The sequence below is a fragment of the Aythya marila genome, assembly GCF_965140915.1.
Source record: "Aythya marila genome assembly, chromosome: W".
NCBI lineage: Eukaryota > Metazoa > Chordata > Aves > Anseriformes > Anatidae > Aythya > Aythya marila.
In genome coordinates this window covers 1,603,197-1,623,498 of record NC_139081.1, presented here as the reverse complement: position 1 = coordinate 1,623,498, position 20,302 = coordinate 1,603,197, and the positions used below count along the sequence as shown (strand labels likewise).

The following is a 20,302-nucleotide window of genomic DNA, read 5'->3' as shown; positions in this document are numbered from 1 at the left end:
ATTCGGGCCTGAGCTTGCTTTGAGAGAAAGCAAAGAGCCTCAGCCTAGGCCTGCCGACATGGCAGGGTGGCCTGGATTGATGTGGTGCTCGCCATGGGGGATGAAACCAGCTGCGAGCCTTCCTGCCCCAGCGCCTCCTGAGGAGATTGGCCATGTTGTGCAGCAGTAAGCTGGGCCCGGCAGGGTGACAGGCCCTGAAACGGGCTTTTAAATTCAGTCTCTTCCCAGCAAAGCGGCCACCTCTCAGCCGTTTCAGTCAACTGAAGACATTGAGCATGTTGAATCTCACAGCGTGTGGCTCCTGGGTCAGTTTTGTGTCCTTTCTTTGTACTCCCGTGGTCGGGTATCTCTGTCTACCTCAACACAGGCACCAGGCATGGTGCTGTGGTAGCAGCCTTAGGCTGTGTAGTCAGGCAAGATCAGTCCCTTCCATCTCCTTGATGTCCTTCTTTTTAAACATCTAAGGCTTACACGAGCTTTTTTAAGCCACCACGGCGTACTAAGAGCTCATATTGAGTCTTTTTGAGACCTCTGGATGTTAAACATGTTGCCTGAGGTCACAGAGCGAGCAAGTTCTTGTAGCTGCATGGGATATCAAGGATTTCGGCAAGCCTTTGGTGAGCCATCAGACCACCCCAGTATCTTTCAGGATGCCCTTAAGTGCATGCCAGCAGCTCATCTATTTTTTTTTTCTGGTGTTGTGCTTTTATTCCCCTGTCATAACAACGAAAAACTGTGGCTTTAAAGATTTAATAACCGTGGCGAAACAGGATAAATACATTAATAGGCTGGATCCCATATATTAAATGCCTGTAAAAATGTCACCGTTATGAAGAAAATGTGCTAAAATCATTTTCGAAAGAATTCCTGTGAAGGCTGGGATCACAGTATGAAAAATAACATGGTATATTTGATGTAAATAGATTGGTGGATAGATGGAAGGCGTTTCAATAATTCAATTTGATTGTATAACATCTAATCTGCAGGAAACCAATAACTTGCCACTTAAAGAACTACTCATTCCTCTGAAAAATCTTCAATAAGCATTCTATTTAGGAACAATTCTCATTTTATGTTCGACATTTTCTTGTTTTTATACTTAACAATTCAGGATGAGGCTTGATGCTTTCCACATTTATTTGCCCATGCAGCTTATCTAGCACCTGAAGTTGTAATTCCTGGTTCATGAAAATTTGATTGCTTTAAAAGCAGTGGCTTCTGATAGCTTAATGATTTCTTCTTGCGGTGGAATAAATTGCCACAGGCAGGAAATACCTTTCAGAAGCAACAAATGATTTTCAGGCAGGAGTCATTAGGAGGATGAAAGGCTGGTGGAGGACACCTGGGCTCGGGGTGCCAGCCCTTTGCACTGCAGCTCTGCACGAGGTGGTGCTGGGGTGGTGAAACCTCGAGGTCACAGCACTTGTTGTCCCCTAGGGTGAACAGCCAGATCTTTTCGGAAAGGTTTCTCTGCTTTAATGGAGGAGGAGGTGGTGTTTTGTACCGTTCGCCACAATCTAATGATAATTGGGTGCAGGTTCTTGTTGAAAATGTGTGTCCAGCTGCTGATAAAACAGAGAAATAAGTAATAAATATGGCTGTGGGATGGGCTGCTCCATGCCCATCCTTCCGTGCCATTGCCACTGGGGTAAATCTTAAGAACAAACCCTTTCCTCTGTCCTCTGAAGTTTCTTCTGTTGCGTCCCAAATTGCAGGCTTCATCTTACTGTTAGAGGCATTTTTTGCATAATGTGCTTTTTTCCTTTGAAGTATGGCTGGCTATCAAAATAGTTGGAATATGGAACTTGATTTCTCTCAATTACGCTCTAAGTATGGTAGACCAAATTATATCCTTACTGTTTTAGTTGATTTTTATTTTAAGGCGCTTGAATCAGAGGTGAACTGCATCTTGGGTTTTACTTGAAAATGTTATCAGTGGTCACAATCCCTTAACAACACAAGTTGCTGATGGTCGAGATCTGAAACTTACTGCAATAGTTTAGTGGATTTTCATATCCTCATTATGTGGCTGTGGGACGTGTGCCAGTGCATTTAATTAAGAAAAACTTTGCTTAGAGTAGGTTTTTGACTCATAGATGACAGCAGCACTTTGACCAGTATTGTTGCTATTGGGTTTTTACTCCAGAACCATTAATTTTAGCTGTGCAATGCAGCTCCCATTGACGTGGAGCCCTTCTTATGTCTATTACTCAAAAACCATTTGTTTGGTACTCTAAGCATTTCTTTCCTGGGCTGCCCATCATCCTTGAGGAAGTCCCAGTCCTGACCTTAGTAAAGCCTTAGTTGATCTTGTAGGTTCAATGATAAGAAGACAAAATCCCAGCTGATTCTCTGAGTTGCAGGAGTTACTCACATCTGTTTGGGTTTCTCTGGGATTTGCCCACAGCTTCTGAGAGGAAGCGTTGTTCGGCATGAGCTGAACATCTGGGAAATCTACTTTTTCCTTTGAGCTCCGTTACCGTCGTCTCATCCAACCCTGGATAATTCATTTAGCATTTCTGTGATTCTTTCTCCCCTGTGTGTAATGTGGTTAATAATAGCTATCTCAGAGGAGCACGGTGAGATTTTAATTTATTATTTTTTTTTTTTTCTTTCCAAAGTACTTTGTGACTCTTAAATGGAAAACCGCCATAAAAGTGCAAAGTATTATTGTAATAAATTAATGTGCACGCTCCTTTCAAATTAATAGCCAGATTGTGAGCCATTTACTCACAGCGGAAAGTGTCCTAATGCTGTGTGAGCAGCTCCACTGATTGAGACGAGCTGTGATGGCAGGACACACAAGCAAAACTTGAAAGTATTTTACAGGAATTATATTGCTGAACTGGGCTTAGGGGTGCCAAGACTTTAAAAACAGAGCTTTTAAATTATTTTAGTGATAGTCTTGCTTCGTTCAGGCATCTGGAATTACTTTCCTGCACAGTGATGTCCTAACTGAGAGCTTCAGTTTTCTGGGTACAGTTTTCCAGTTCTATAACTAGGATAAACACCGTAAATTTATTCGTGAGCATGTGCTCTGTAAGGTTGGGTCTGGAAAGAGTTAATCCTCCCGTACTCGTAGTGGTTTGATCTATACAGTATTTAAGACTGTCAGGGTATTGAAATAGAAAATATTATGGGTCTGCCTGCCTTCTTGGACTGCAGACATTAACAAGAATAATATCGTGCTCTGATTTTACAGCGCTTTCATGACATGTATTTTGAAATCACTTTATTCCAAAAAAAAAAAAAAAGAATCAATATATACAAACTGAAGCAACAAATGCCCGATAAAATGGAGTTTAATAGAGCTAAGCTATGGATTCCCCAGTAATTGCAGAGAGCATGCTGAACCACGCACCCAGATGGGTAAGAATTAAACTCGTTTGGCTTCTGAAGCCCTGGCTCGATTCATCGATGAGTCCTGCAGCAGGAGCGATGTGGCTCACACGGCCAAATAAACGTGGGATTTCCATGAGCAGTGCTCGTAGCTGCCGAGAGGAGATGCCCACAAATCCCAGCCGTTCAGTAGTTAAATATCACGTTGAGGTTTTCAATCCAGCAGGTTGTGGATTTCCTCTCCTTGCAGCTTACAGCCCGCTAGTGAAGCAGAGCAGGTTCTCGACAGTCTCCCATCCATGGTAAATACTGTTTCTGTTTGATGAAGACAATGACTGCCAAAAGGTCATTTAATATCAAAGCCTAACCTTTTGCTTAGGTAAAGGGAAAAATGGTTTCCCCGGTTCTGTCTTGAAAATCCCGAAGAGAACTGATTCACAGGGTTTCCTAATGCTGCTTTTACCGTGTGTCGGTGGTGAATAGCATTGATTTGGGGGAGCAAAGAAATATTCAGCTAGACTCCATCTAAAAAAGCATCACCGTGGTTACAAAAGGTCCTCAAGAATTGAGGGTTGCTAGATATAATGAAATATGTAAAAAAAACGTGCATAAAAAGTGGGTTCCTTAACTTAATCTGAACGTTTCACATCCTAGGGGCAAGCATGCTTGCCCAGTGGATGTCAACCAGGAGAAAAACCACCCACGAATTCCTGGCTGCCATTGCATTGTGCAATTTCCACAATCAGTGAAAAGATTTTCCCTTTTAACTCTTCATATTCTTCTCTATTCAGCTGAGGTTTGTTTGGGGTTTCCCAGTTTTGGTATAAATAATTTTACTGTGCTTGTAGGACCATCCCTGTGGAACAATCTTCATCATCTTTCCCTTCAGAGGTTGAAACCGAAGGTGGAGATTTACTTTTTGGCTCCTGTGTTTATGGTGTTTGAGAAATTGGCATGATGTATGCAAATGAAATCATTTTGCGAGATTGTTTCATGAAAGCAAATCTTCCAGAGTGGGTAGGGTGGAGCGGAGCCATCTGCTTAAGGATACGCCAGATGAGAGAAAGCATCGGTGAATTTGTTAAAGCGCAGAGCTGGAAGAGGCAAGGGATTGCCTCAATGTTGGCTACGGGGTATTTAAGCTCCTTAGCATCCTATATTGATAACACAGACTCAGCATTTCTGCTGCAAAACAAACACATTGGAATGTTTGCACATTCGAAACGTGTGTGCTTCTCAGATGAGATTGTCAAAGGCGAATGACGCGTTAAAGGTCGCGTATTTTCTCTGACCCGAGGGATGCCAACCTGCTCGCGATCCTGCGTGCCCGGCAGTCATTCCGCACACCCCAAGAGGAGGAGTTGGGTTCATTTGTGGTCGTTTCAGCCCATCATTGCTGAAATTTCCTTTAAGCAGCACAACTGCAGAATATTCAGTGTTGTGGGGATGAGGATCAGATGGTAAATGGCTCTTGATGTTTGTCGAAAACACATTTTCCTGGACAAATGTTTGATGAGGTTGGTGGTTTTCTTCCCTACCTTACTTCCTAAATCTGTGACAATGCAATTAAAATCAAATATATGTAGCATTTTACATTCCCTGGGTGAAAAGAAAGTAGAAGACTGGCTTTGTCCCATGTTTTTTTTTTTCCTCTTTTGGAATAAAAAAAAGTGAAATACTCCCAGTATTTTTCCCATTGGACTGGAAAGTAATCCCATTAGGACAATCTTACCCAAGAGCTCATGAATCCTATTTGGGGTGGGCAATGCTACATGAGAAAGTAATGAAAATAGAGATTCCCAAGTAAAATGACTTATACATTTAATATATAAAGATACTTCCTTATACTCAATAAAATGGATGGAGAGAGAAGTAATTAAACATCTGATTATATCACAGCTTGAGTAATGAGTCGAAATTAGGGTCTTACACAAGATTTTTGTGGCTTATTATGTTCTCCACTCCGGTTTGGAACTTGCTTTGTCATCTATTTCAATTTTGTGTCTAATGAGAAATAATGCAGCCGCATTCAGGAGGTTTTTAGGTTTCATGGTTATTGGGAAAATTACATGAAAACATACAGGCTAATATAGACAAATGGGAACTAAGTCTGGAGGCAATGAACCAAGCTACAGAATACATGTGACTATAATAGGAAAATCCTTGAGGCCATCATTTTAGCTTTCTGATAGAGTCAAACGGCAAAGATGTTATTGAGATCCATCAGCAGAGAGGAATATCAATCATTAAGGTCACGGGAGAGCAGAGCTGATGTTTGTATGAGCTCCACGCTGCCCGGGGCTGGCAGAGGAGGAGATGCTCTGTTAGGGGAAGAGTAGTGGAGTTAGTTTGGTCCCTAATTCCGATACTGGAAGTCAGCCAGAAAATCGTTAAAAATAATAATAATGTGTTAAAACAAAAATATTTCGGATGGAGAACTGATGAAATTGCTGCCGTTGTATCACGGATTACCATTGTATCACGAATACCGATCAACAGTGAAATATTTCCCAGGCTTTATTAAAAACTTGCTACAAACCCAACCTGCAATTTATGTGAGTTCATATCCGCTCGTTTTTTAACCCAACCTGTCTTTTTTTTCCCCCTACTGGAAGTTGGGCATCAGGGTTTTCCGGCGAAAATAGCAAATCCCCTCTGAGAGTTGTAAAGCTTTGTATGGTCATGAGCATCGGCTGCTTTTTCTCCTTCATCTCAGCTTTTAAATTCCAGTGCAAAAGCTCCTCAACATCATTTTTTTCTCCTAGGTTTTTGGCCTTCGACATGTTTTCTGTTCATCCATATCTTTTTTTTTTTTTTTTCTTGAAATGTTTTAGTTTCTTTAAAAAAAAAAAAAGAAAAAGGGAAGAAGATTAAACTTTAAAGAGGATGAAGACGAAAAGCAAGGTAAAAAGCAAGCTAACTCCTTTTGCCAGGAATCGGACTCGATGATCCTTATGGGTCCCTTCCAATTTGGGATATTCTATGAGTCTTTGAGAAGAAGTCTTTTCAGTAGATGTTCGTTTTCGTAGAGGAGTGAAGCTGTGGATTGCTGCCAAGCGTGCATGCAGTGCCTACTGATAATACAAATTCTGATGGAAGTCATTAAGAGAGGGGGAAAAATAGGAATAGAAAAGGAGAAAGGCAAACCCATTGCTGCTACTTAACGGGTTTGCCCTTGGGAGAGGCATGCAGAGCCTGAACTGTGGAGTTTCTGTGCACAGCTCTGTGAGTTTTAGTTGAAAAATTGGTTGCTGCTGAGGTTTCTTGCAGTTTTGCTCCTACCCGGCAGAGGCAATGGTTTTGTGTTCTCAACACGCATCACGGTGATAAATTGTGTTCCTTACATCCCCCAAAGTGCAAGAGATTTTGATTGATACACCTAAAACCTGCACCGTTTTTCCTAGTATTTCCTTTTTCAGCTTTCCTTTTTCTCTCCCGTACGTTTGTTAAATTCCTGAGTCCTTCCAGGGGCAAACCTTTAACCTCTTTGTTGCAGGATAAGCCTTTTTATTTGCGTGCCAGCCAATTTTTCCCTTTAACAGCTAAATATGTGAGGTGCTGATGGGAGGAGTGACAGCTGTCAGAGTGATCGGTATCGTATCTCAGCAGCCGAGTACTGAAGAAGATGGGAATTTAGCCTTGTGCATAAATTAAGGGTTGAGCAATTGCCTGCAGGATGAAAGAAGCAGCCCAGTGCCTCCCTGTTGTCCTGCCTTAAAGGTGTTTTTTTCCTTTGGAAAATAATAAAGTTTCTTCAAAAGGATGCTCAGTGGGGGAAATTCCTTGCTCAGCACAGAGCCTGGCTTTTTAGTATGTTAGATCCTGCGCAAACCCTCAAGGAAAGGAGCCCTGCTTTGTGTGCCAAGGTGAGTTTGACTCCCAGCCCGTGAATCCTTGCTCTGTTTGAGCAGAGAAAATGAAATATATATTATTAAAGAGGGGTCAAGAGCATTACTTAGAGTAGTAAAGACTAATCCCGGTAATACAGTCGGAGCCTGCAGGTTTGGGATCATGCCGGTGGGACCTTAGGGTTAGAGATGATAGCTTTTATTCCTTCTGTCAACTGCTGAGAACACAAGAGCTGCAAAAATGATATTGCGCTGCTTGTAAATATTGTATCTGGAGGTAGGAGATAACTGCGTGGGGGAGTTTCGTTCCTCCTGTTGACGTTCGTTCAGGATCTTCAACGCTCTCCTTGTGAAAAAGGTGTTGCAGGTGCTTTCATCCTGCTCGTGCTCAGGATAACTCTGGCTGCGGGATGTCCTGTTTGAATTGGCTTGAGTTAACACCACTCCTGTAACCTCACTCAGCCCCAGAAATAGGTGCAGCTGCAGGCTGGCTTCACACGTGGAGTCAAAATTCAGCTTACCTGGTAGATGCAAGGACTTCACGGAGCTCCTTGGTGCACAGCCAGCTTGGAGAGTCGCAGCAAAAAGCCAAATGGCAAATGAGGTGAGCTGTAATTATTATTTCCTGATGTAATCACATGCTGAGACTTGCAGAGATTGAGCTAAGAGACGATAAAGGGTCAAAATAGTAAAATGTACCAACATTTTAGAGGTGGTAGTTGTACAAAGACACGAAAAATGTTTGATACGAGGTGTTATCGTGCATATTGACATCTCTCTCCTAGAGTATCTGGAGGTAGGTCACACAGGAAAATCCAAGGGGAAAAGTCAGCCCCTTCTCTAACTTAACTTTCAGAGCACGTTAGCCCTGAAAGCTCTGTTGGGATGATAAAGTCCATATAGACAGATTACAAGACAATGAGGTCCATATAGACAGAATATAGGACAATATTCCCTGGGACCAGGGGGAGAAGGTGGATGATGCATTCAGAGCACAGCAGGGCATCAAAGGAGCTTCAGCGAGAGTTAAACAGCAGAGCAGGAAATTCGCCGAGTACCTAAAATAGACGTTTTCAAACGTCTCATCTCAAATCAGCCTGTCTAAATGTATTGAATTCGAGAACTTTGAAAGGACTGTTTGAAATGTCTGAATTAAAAATGTCTTGAAAGTAAATGTGGAAATAGTCGAACGTCGTGGAAGGCTGGAGGTGAGGTTTGGAAAGGCACATGGGGCTGGGCTGGGGATGCTCACCCCGGCAGCCACATCAGATAACGTGGTTTTTGAATGCTTTAACATGTTTTTTGAATATTTTAACATGGTTTTCTAATATTTTGACCCATGACCTGGAAAAAAAAAAGCACAGACCAAATTCACAGCTCACACAAACACATTGCTTTGCGAGAGCAGAATTGATCCCAATCAGAAAAGCTTGAGCTGGGCACGTGGATGTGTACCCTGTACAGACTGGGGGCTTTGCTGGAAAATACAGACTGGGGAAGTGCTGAGAGTCGAGGCTGATCAGCTGAGCATCACACCCAGCACTTGCAGCAGCAGAAATTGGTGTGCGATTGTGGATTTTGGTAAAAACAAGACCTTTGAATAAACCTAGCACGTCCACACCTAGCACGGGGGAAAAACACTGCAGAAGAACTGCATCCACGGTTCAGGAAGGAGATTTAAGTGATCCAGGCATCCAAGGTGAACCGTGACATTGGTTAAAGGATAGGAAAAGATGCTGAAGATGAAAGAGCCCCTTTTATTTCTTTGATCATGGTCTGTAGGTGTCTGTGCCAAGAGCAGAAATACAATAATAAAGAGCCTTACAGTCTACCTGACAACGAAATGAAGAACATCCAGAGTTGAAAAAGGACAAGTTTAGACTAGAAGCAAGATAATATTTAAGAAAACAAGAGTAAGTAATGGAACAAGGTACCGAAGTTCGTGGTGTGGTTTGTATCTCTAGGAAAAACTGAATGAGATTCCTAAAATATACGCAGTAATCCAAAAATGAATTAATTCACAGAAGTTTCACTCTGGTTTATATGCAAGGTCAGGCTAGATCAGCTGCCAGCTGCTTTAGTGCTGCCCTTCTGGAGGTGAATGGCAAACAAAAAGCTGCGCTCGTGGGTCCTGGAGCAGGTGACGTGGCTGCTACTGAGACGACAGCTCCTTGATTTCTGTTCGGGTGAGCGCTGCGTGGATACCTCCCTGCCTTTTATCCTCGGTGACCTTGGATTACTTAAAAATCATTTGCCGCTTTGGCGTGTTAATCGAATTAGAGCGTGCTGCTTCTTTTCTGTTTGATCAAATTCAACCCCCTCTGCCACGGCATGAGTGTCCTGGAGTGCCTGTAGCTGCTTTGGGTCCTTTCATCTCCGTGCTCAAATTCTGGTGCTGAGACCAGAGGTCGTCCTGTGCCAGGGCAGTGCATGGAGAGGGAGGTTTGCACCAAAAGCATCCTTGTTTTTTTGAACCAAAAGCATCCAACAAGGGAGACAAGGACTGAAATGTGTAAATTAGAGCCCTGGCATCACACCCTGCAGGCTGCTACTATCCTGTGCTTTACCTGGGGGCTCGGAAATGAGCAATTTCTCATCCATCTTTCTGTTTTTTTTTTAATGGAAGGGAGGACTTTTAATTACTTCTTAGTAATGATGTCTACATTCCTTGTCCTTTCACTAGTGGCCCAAATCTTTATTTTCCAGGATGCATCTTTTGAGCTTCTGACCTCAGTCTGTGTTAACGATTTTGTTTGAATGAGACAGCTTGAAAGTTGATATTTAGTAGGAATAAATGAAATAAGGGTCCTCCCATTAACTTGTTGGGTAAATGAAAGTATAGTAAGCATCGAAACAGGCTGCAGTAATGTGTCCAATATTGCATATCATTATAATACATATTCTGTTTCATCGATTTGCTCCTCTGTTTCTCATTTTCTTCTCCCACAAGACAACGTGATAAGAAGGTGATTGAGGCCATACAGATAGAGATCTCAAAAAATAAACTACCTTTTCAGCACGCTTCCTCAATATGCTCCTCTTGGAGCATGACGAAGGTTTGCTGTTCTTTAATATTGGACTTTTTCCAGCCAAACACCTTCCCCCAAGATTTCAGGGGCTGTCGGGCGAACAAGGCAGTGTGGGATTTGAGTGGGTAAACAGCTTTCTGTACATTTTGGGTTGTTCCATAAATGTTCCATAAACTTGCTGGAACACCTGTGTAAAGGGTATCGATGTGTGATCGGTTGGTGATATTATTTTTTGATAAGAGAAAGTGGTTAGGAGACCAAGAGAATGAAGAAAGGAAAACAAAGATGGGCTACCAGACTTTTTTTATTATTATTATCATTATTTCTTCGATTTTTTTTTCACTCCAAGCATTGAAGAGGTGCTCAATGTGAGAATGTTTTTTTTTTCTCATGGTTTTGGGATGTGTCAATGAGGCTGGACAGGCACAGGCCTATGTTCTGTCCATGTGTGGACTTGACTGAGTTGCTCAGGAAATCCGATGACCTCTACTGATATAAAAACTTCAATTCGTGCTAGTTTTGTTAGGAAAATGTGCTGATGAATTGAAACACTGCATCAGCCAGAAGTTTTGAAGGCACCTCCTGAGAGCACCTAAAGGTGAGAGCATCTCCCAAGATGTTGTAGTTTTATTTCTTCCTTCTTCCTCTCATGCTCACAGCTTTCATAGCCCTTTGCTGGGCTCTTTCCAGTACGCCCAGGTCTCTCTTGTACTTTGGGGCCCAGAAAGTCCCAAAATAAACCTGGGAAATCCGTGTGTGGAGAGGTGGGTATCGGTGCCGGCTATGGAGGGGAGGGAGTCTTAGATATACACAAATCTCCCAGGGACATCTATTAATTACACTGGCTTTTAATTATCTGTCACTGATACTTTACATGACCTTGAGCGAGTCATTTACTCCGCGTGTGTGTGTATCTATCTGTAAAATGCTTGTGAATTATTTAATGCCTACAAATTGCTTTGAGATCCCAAAATGAAATGCATTATTGTTGCAATTACCGAGCCTGGAAGCGTGGTGCTTGCTGGTGTCAGCCCGAATCTCAGCAAAGAGCTCCAGGAAAGAGCGTTCACTGGTCCTCAACACACCACAGAGATCTGGAGAGCCATCATCCTGCCCTTATTTGCCTATCTAACCACGGAAACATCTTATAACTGGGTTATGAAAGTTGAAATTTTGCGTCTCGTACAGATACAGAAGAGGAAAGTTGGTGGTGAGGTCTTGAGATGTTTGTTTTTTTTTATGATGAGACAGGTTGGTACTCAATTATCTTGAATTAATAGTTCAAGTAGTTATCTTGAATTAATTCAGAGCCATTGTATCCTTCCCTTTCTTTAAAGGCAAAGAAAAAATGTATTTTTCGGAGTCTTGTTTTCCCATTAACTTAATGCCCATTTGGGCTACCCTTAGGCAAACAGACAAAATACTTATAAATAAGTAAATAGAGATAATTCAGCTCTTCCTGCAGTTTTTTTTTTTTTTTTTCTGATTTTTTCATGCTGTTTACTAAAACCTGAGCTAATTGTCAGTATTGTATTAGCCCTTAGCCTCCTCTGTGCTGCGTGTGCTGCTGTTTTACAGGAGTTGACAGAAATAACGTTAATGCATCCGAAGATAAAGTTTGCCCCAATACACAATTATGAAATGCTCGTTTGTTCCCGGGCCAGATGGTAGGTGGTCAATAGCTGCTGTCTGCACCATAAGTCATAAAGGCAGCAATAAAATAAAATCTTTAGGTATTTAGAAAGTGACAGATATCTGTGACCTTAGTTTTCTCATCGCGGGCTGTCTGTTATCGGTACATCACATAAAAGCCACGTTTATTATTAAATAAATAATATTCTGTGGCCTCCAGTTAGGCATGGGTCAACATTTGTACCTATTAGAAGGGACAAGGATGTTTTGGTTCATTTTGGGGTTTTTCATTCAGTGGTCATATATAAAACAACGTTTTAAGGGGGAAGAAGTTGTCTTTCCATGTCAAACTTATTCACCAGTGGGGAGGGGTTTGGGCAACAAAAGAAAACAAAATTGGAACCAACACGGAGACAACACCGTATTTTCCTCATATATTAGTGTCACCTTTTCTCCTGTGCTGGGGTGAGGGGCTTGCGCCTACAAATCAATGAGAAAATCGCTAGGTTTATTTAGATAAGATCAAGAATTTTACCTTCAAGTGTAGTGCAGGTCGTTGTAGCGTTGCAGAAGGATTTCTGCCTTTGGGAACAAGTGGGAGCAATGCTAAGCTTTGCTTTTCACTGCATTTTCTGGTGTATTTTAATACAGTAAGTATGGTTTCAGTTGCGTTTATATATATTAAGTATTTATAAAACTGAAATTGTGTTTTTCTCTAAGTGTCTCATCAGCGTGCTCATTGATAGGGGAGCATTTAGTAATGTAGGCAATAAAAATCAGTCTCTTCATTAAATTATTATTTTGTTAGAGAGCACAGCAGATTAGCAGCTTTTTACTTGGCTAAAACTGATGGTTCTCTGCTCACAAAGAAAAATTGGAGATGTTTTCTGCCCTCCAGTACCTAGCAGACTCAATACCAAGAGAGATGCACGTCGTCATGTAATAGAAAACAGAGGGAAGGGTTTGACTACAACACCCTGACGGAGCTGCACGAGTTGCCTGCACACTTTCTCCACCTCTTTCATGCACGCCTGACCACGGTGATGTATCGCTCGACTTTTTGGTGGCTCAATTCTTTTCCTCTTGGGAACCGCGAGCTGCCGCTGTTGTGATTTTTTTGTAGTAACGATAGGAGCTGACCTTCACGTGGAGAACTAAAGAAGCATGACGATAATCTAAATCATTAAAGAAGACAAGCCATGCCTTTATTTAGGTGAAGAATGAAGTTTTACATAGACTAACAGCGTCGTTTTTCTTTTATTTCTTCAAGGCTGGTCTGAGGGGAGATGTATTGATATCATATCGCCTTCCTGAACGTCAGGTGCAGAGCATAGAGTCAGACAAAGGTACCGAGCTGTGGCAAGAAAGAAGAAGATGGGAATTTTAATCTAGTTTTTGAAGACACATTATTAGGTATCTATTTATTTATTGCCTCGTACTCTTTCCAAAGAGCTCTTGTATATTATAAGAGCATTCGTAGGCCCTTTTTTTGTGACCTGTTGAAATAGTTTTGGGCTTTATTTTAAGCCCATGGCTTGTGCAAGCTAGCAGTGAAAACTACGAGGGCCCTTTTGGAAGGATTGGGATATAGGAGATGACAAAGGCTCCCTTTAAGCACACGCAATTGAAAGTCTTCCCGTTCTGCAGGCTGACAGGGTTGGGCACTCGCTGACAGCAGTTATCTTTCTTGGGTCAGTAGGACCACATTCCTTATTCAAACATGCAAAGGGAAGACGCTTCGCATTAGAAAACGCTGACATTTCTGAGTTAAAATTGCTTCCTCTTGTCGCAAGATCAGCTGTCATCTCGCAAAAGGTATTTCTAGAAATGGGGAGGTCAGCCCAACACCCAACGCTCCACGCTAGCTGTTGCTGCCGGCAAGGGCTCGATTAGTCCCCACGTCTCTTCTACAGGCTCATTACGACCAATCTTTGACATTCTTCTGAATAAATGCAGCCTCTTGTGCTCCTGGGAGGGGAAATCCCATTTGTTTGAAGCAAGGCTCGAGACCCCAGAACCTCCAGCAGTTTTTTGCAGCATCGCTGGCTTCTGTCAGAGCCCCTCGGAGCTGTTGGGGGTCCCCTGGTATTCTATTAAAACCCCAAATCTCGTGGACATCTTTTACATGTCTGATTAACCTTTTGGGTTTTATTTTTACTTCCATTTTTTTTGGTACAGCACACAGCATAAAATATCCTCAGCCTGAGACCGGGGCATTTTTTATATGGCTGGGTTGATGTGAGATAAGGAAAACGAGCGCTTTGAAAAGTGTTTTCATTCTGATGAGGTCTAAAAATGGAGCCTTCTGAGTTTCCATTTTAACTTATTTTTGCCTGAGGATAGGTTTTAAGGTTTCAACGGGGCAAAGGACGATATAAGGATACTGTAGCGCAAGGCTGCTGAAATCTCGCTGAACTTGAGCTTTCCACCCATTCACAGAAACCTTCTAAAAATATATATATATATATAAAAACTTCTCTGAAAGCTCGTAAGTTTTCTGGTGGGAAAAAAAATGCCTGTGGTTTCTTCAAGTTGCCTTTATATTGCCACGATATAATTAGAAGGAACACGAGCAACAAGCAAGCATTTTCATTGCCTTTCCAGCCCAACTCACCAACCTCCCCCACGTACGCGGGCCTTTGAAATATTCAGCACGGAGCAAAAGAAGAGAGCGAACGCGGCAGCGCTTGGCATTTATTGATCCATAAAATATTTATGGCACGTGTATTTATGGTGCTTGGCGTTTTATATGTATGCATAACGTATATAGAGCAGGAGTCTGAATGTGTTACATCTGTCTGCTTTGGCATGTCGGGGTGTCCTTATTTGTAGCGTCTACCTGTGTTTCGTGCTGTCTGATTTGCTTTATGGAAGCTGGGATGATGTCCTTTGAAAATAATACATCTTATCCACTGCATAAAAGGTTTGTGAACACATGGTAATTATTAAATGCATTTGTTCTGTCTAGAAAAATGCCAACAATTATTATTTTTTTAAAAATGGGGAGGGGAGCAGCAGTGACCCCATGCTGGTGGAGGGAGGGCAAACCTTCGGGTCAGGGTCCGTGAATGTGTGCGTCAGAAAGAAGAACTGGCAGGAATCTGTGAATTACAAGCCTCTAAATTAATTACAGGCTTCTGGTGACACGGCAATAAACCATTCTAATGAAGATTGAGTAGTTTATGGTTTTGTCAGAGCTCTGAAAAATTGAGGGGTTTGTAAACTGCGTAGATAGCGGGGGGTTTGGTGTGAGCTTATTGAATAAAATATACTGGTGGAAAGAAGCTAAAAATGAGCATGTGAATTCGCTTGCTTCTTAATTTTTAATTCAGCTCTTTGTTACACAAACAGCTTGTTTGCTTTCCCTTGAACCGAGCTATTCAACGCTGATTATTCTCAGCTCTGCCGCTGTGTCTTTTTGTATGTCTCTAGTGTATCTAATGTTATTTAAAAAAATAATAATCTCAATCGTCATCCTCATTACCGGTGTTTCCCTATCAGTGATGCTTTTTTTTTTTTTTCTGAAAAACCTGCAGAATTTCTTGCATGCTCCTGTGGCTGTGGGGTCTTGAACCTGTTGTGCCCCCCCAAAAGCAGGCAGAGCCTTCCTGACCTGCGCACGCACCTCCGTGGGAGCCTCTTCAGTAGGAAATTAGGCAGCTGAGTTAATCAGGACAGCTCTTCAGGTTTAATTTGTGCACACTGGAGTTGATCCGAACCGGATTGGGAGCTTCTAGGTATCCAAAACTGTTAGGTGCATGGAAAATAAGGCTGATCTGAAAGAGAACCAGGGAAGATTTGACATGGGAGCAATGCTGAGGGGCCCAGGGCTCGTGCTTGTTTGTGTAGATAACTTAGCTCCAAAGCAGAAGCAATTGCTAGAAATTAAGAAATAGCTGACACGATAGCCTTGCAGTCTTATTTTGATCTTGTTTTCATGCGTTTTGTACAGTTTTTAAATAAAATAATCAAATTTTCTCCAAAATACTCCTACATTGTTGTGGACACAAGTTTGGAGAGCCCTCCAAGGATTTGTCGGGAGCATATGATTAAAGAGATGGCATCTCAAGGACTCTGCTGTCGTTTATTACCCAAGCTGGAAACCATAATGCCAATAAGGGCAAGTAAGTGATTGCAGGCAGAGTTTTGTGGGTAAGGTTGTTAAATGCAGCTGTGAAGTGCACATCAAGATAACGCTTTGGTCACTTGCACGACGCTTCTCTTGTTGTAGATGGTTGGGTTGACTCATGTTCTGCTTGCCCCATGAGATTTTAAGGTCCGGTGGACAACTGGAAGATGTTAGTCTCAATGGAGACTGCTCTAACTCATCCAGAAAAACTGGGGGGAGTTCTTGTGTCCTTTAAGCTGTACCTTGGATTTCCTCTCTTGACTTGTGAGGCTGGCAGAGCGCTATGAGATTAAGGAAGCGCGTGGATCATGCCAAAACAGGAACCAGAGAAAACCCTACTGGAAACTCATCGTTTTGTTTGCACGGAAGAGTTTGAAGCCTAGAAAGCGTGAAGCTGTGTACTAAATAGGAAGCTGGAAATCAGATCCTAAAATACTTACAGCAGAGAGCCCTGGGAGGCTGCAGAATTTGATGGTTTAACTGGGGAGCGTGCTGTAATCCTTGCAAACCTGGCGTCCGAATTAGGGATGCAAGGGCAGCCTCGACTGTAACATTTCTTTAGCTTCTGCGCAATTGATTTTATAATCTTCACCTTCTTTTAATTTAGAGGGGGGGGGTTGAATATTACGGCTTTATAAATATTATAAGCAGACAGCAGGAAGGATGGCTCAAGAAACACAATTGGATTTTCTGTCTGAAATGATAAGTCATGGATGGTACTTGGAAATTTAATCCTTTCTGGCTTCCCGAGGACTATGGATGTTCAAAACCATCTTTCCCCTGGGAAAGCTGGTGGGAATGCTGATATATTTTTTTTTTTGGTGGGTGCTCTTCAGTTGGATGCGAGGCGAGTGGGCTCATCAGGACGGTGACGTTATGAGTGGTTTTCCTCAACTTGCTAATTTCTATTGTGCTAGTGTTACAATAATGATGAAATTAAATTAGCATATCGTATAGCATACTGAAAAGCTGTGAATACATTACAGTAATGCAAGGCAACAGATAATTGCTGGCTTAATAAGTATTCCTTCTCAGCAAAGATAACTATTTTTTTCTTCTTCCATCACTGGGGACGGATTTCCTAGTTATTGATTATCTCTTCATCTTCTATTAAACTCGGTCAGAAGTCCTGGTTTAGATGAAAATGTCTCTAAATGCTCCTAATTCTGTGTCGCTTGCCAATGAACTTGTCTTATACCTTTACGTACCTCTCCATACGTTGACTTACAGTCTTTGTTAAGTGAGCAGTTGGCATCCAATCCTTTGAAATGAATGAGATTTAATTACCGTCCTTCTTAGAGATTTTTTTTAAATATTATTTTTATTTATTTAATTTCCTACGATCAAGTTGCTTTTATAAAATTTCGGGTTGTGCGCATTGGAAAACAACTTGCATGTTTTGTAAATTGAAGTTCAAATTCTTTCTTTTGGCCCAAAAAAAACGAACAAAAAGGCTAGAAATGAATATTAAAAGCAACCATTAAGTGCTCTCCCTAGAATAAACGTTTTCCCTAGTGTTTGCTTGTTAAAGGTTGAAGAGAAGAATTTGAATTACAGATGTGTTTTCTACCTATTTCTGGTATTTTTGAAGGCTTACTGAAATTATTTACTTGCTAAACCTTTACTTGTATTTACTCATCGCCGCTTTCATTTTTCCCCCCACCTCTTTTTGTAGTTCCACCATGGTTTTTAGTTCGCCCGTCGAATCTTTATGCCTACGAGAGCATGGACATCGAGTTTGAATGCGCCGTGTCTGGCAAGCCCATCCCCACGGTGGAGTGGATCAAGAATGGAGAAGTGGTCATTCCTAGCGACTATTTTCAGATAGTGGTAATTCTCTAGTTTTTTTTTTTTTTTACTCACTAATGGTTGAGATTTTTTATCAAGTTGTGAAATGCGTTCTGATACTTGACCCAGTCGTTGCCTTTGCAAACTTGGAAGCTTTCCCAAACAAAATTTATTGTGCCTCCTAGTGCGAAGAAGGAGCATTGCAGCGAGATGTTATAGCAAATTTGTTGATGCCGTGTCCCAGATTTAGGGAGATTTAAACACTTCTTTTTGGAGAGATGTAACAGTTTGTGATCCCAATCTAAATTATTGTTAATAATATCGTTTGCCAAGTGCTAACGACTTCCTTACTAACTATTGGCCTTGGAACAGAAATACTAGATCTCTTCTCCAAGGAAGTCAGACTCACGAGATTGTTAGGAATGACAAACGATGGCTATGGTCGAGTGCAAAGGTTCACTGATGAAGACAAATTTTAGTTTCTCCTTTTAAGTACAGATCTTTAAGGTTTCAGGGTACCAGAACAAGCATTAGGGAACACGTTGGTGGTGCTCCACAGAGTTACATGAGCAAAAGATGCTTTTCTTGGTAATTTTCACCCGTTGAGTCTCCCCGCAGTAGTTTCAGGTTTGTTTCAAGAAATACTTTGTCTAACTTATGGCTTGGTTGATGAGAGGAATTATTTCTTACACTGATTTTGTATAAATCAAAGGGGATTAATAATGAGAATAGTTTTCTGATATAATTAGATTTTTAAAGAGAATTTTTGCACATTCTCCCCAAAGTAACATCCCCATGCAGGACTCCCACCCCTTTTAGTTTAAATACAGCTGTTATAAGCTTAGTTTATGCTGAGTTTTCCAAAAGCATTGATCTCCTGAAAGCAGTGCCACTTGTAAATGAGCTGAAATATTGGAAAAGAGCCCCCAAAATCTCAGTGACAGTGAAGATGTCCATAGGCCACGAGATGTGACTTGTTCATGGCTTGGTTCAGTGCTTTCTAATTTTTCAGCTTGTAACCAATAACATCTTTTAATTACCAATCAAAAAAAAAAAAAAAAAAAACAAACCAGTTTTAATGTGGTGTTCATGCACGATAGATACACTCTGCCATACGCAATAGTAAGTTCAACTTTTTTTGATTATTATACATCATTGCTCATTAGAAAGCAGCCAGAAGCATTAAGCTTCCAAGGAAAAGGACAGCTCTGTTGCAGTCATGGTTATGTGGTGGTGGAAAACTGTCTCACTTTTAAATTGTTGTTAATAGAAGGCACGTTTCAGCCAGAGCACACCCCTCACTCCTTTTTTTTTTTTTTTATTTTTAACCAAGATAATCGGTTTCTGCTTGTGCTAACAGAAGTTAAAAGCTAAATCTCTTTCAAATGGAGTAAGCGCAGAGTGACCTTTTCTTGAGGATCTCCAGGCCTCGAGCCATCAGGAGGGTTTGACCTTCAGCACAGCATTTGTTCAAAGACACAGAAGTTGAAAGTTCTTTTAAATCTTACCTGCGGCTAAGGGCCAAGACAAAATTTGGAGCACTAACCAAGTGGTTGGCTGTAATTTTGGAGCCTAAGCTTTGAGAAAGGTGTTGGATGGACAACAAAGTGTGTCCAACCTCAAGCCCATAGGCACCTTCCCTCAAACAAAATGCAAAATATCACGTGTTGAGAGATTTCTGATGAAGATTCTCGTTGTTACAGACCTTGTCCTTAGATGCCTATGTGATCTGGGGTTGAGATTGCGTGCACAGTGCCTTTGTTTCACAGAACAGCTGTTCCGTGAAGGTTTTGTAATCCTCGTTCACGTTGGCTGGTGTTTTTCTAATTAATTCTCTTCCTTTCTTTCCATTTTCCGTATTTCTCTAGGGTGGCAGCAACTTGCGGATTCTGGGCTTGGTAAAGTCAGATGAAGGATTTTATCAGTGTGTAGCTGAAAATGAAGCTGGAAACGCACAGGCCAGTGCACAGCTAATCATCCCAGAGCCTGGTAAGATGCAAAGGACACAGAATTGCAGATGTAATTAATGCTATTAACATAAAAATCCCAAGCGAGCAGCTACTATTCTTTATTCCCTTTTACTTCTCCAGCTGGCTGGCTGTAGTTAAAAGTGTGTCCAAGCTCTCAGATACTTTGAGACATTTTGTTCACTGAGGCAATTACAGATGCTGGCCTTGTCCTAGAGCTGACTCTGGAGGCCAACTAAACCTGCACGAAGAGCCAACGGCGATGCCTCACCGTCTGTAGGGGAGCTTTGTCCTCCTGAAATAGGAGAAGATGGTCATAAATGGGTGAGGTGATGGAATGAAACAGTCCATAAGCATTAAGGGATTATATATCTAGTTGTGTTAAGCTTTTGGAGAAGGTTTTGTCTTGAGGAAAGGGAAAGAAAAAACATTTTGGCACGGGGCTATCGAGCGCAGCCAACCACTGAGATCATAAGGTTTGTGTCTATGTACTAGAAGGACAAATGCTGCTCTGTTGCTCTGAAATTAATAGTCGTTTAGTTGTATGGACTGCATTATACAGCAGCATAG

At 41.6% G+C, this 20,302-nt stretch overlaps 1 protein-coding gene across 1 annotated transcript in view; it reads left to right on the top strand.

The window, feature by feature from the left end:
- The window catches only part of LOC309889411 (netrin receptor DCC-like), a gene marked incomplete at both ends in the record, with an annotated part of 358,394 nt that overhangs the window by 180,358 nt on the left and 157,734 nt on the right, over window positions 1–20,302 (top strand). The window contains 2 exons of the mRNA XM_082782226.1: window positions 17,653–17,807; window positions 19,634–19,754. Of these exons, the coding sequence (XP_082638352.1) occupies window positions 17,653–17,807; window positions 19,634–19,754 (276 nt within the window). The remainder of the gene's footprint in view (window positions 1–17,652; window positions 17,808–19,633; window positions 19,755–20,302) is intronic.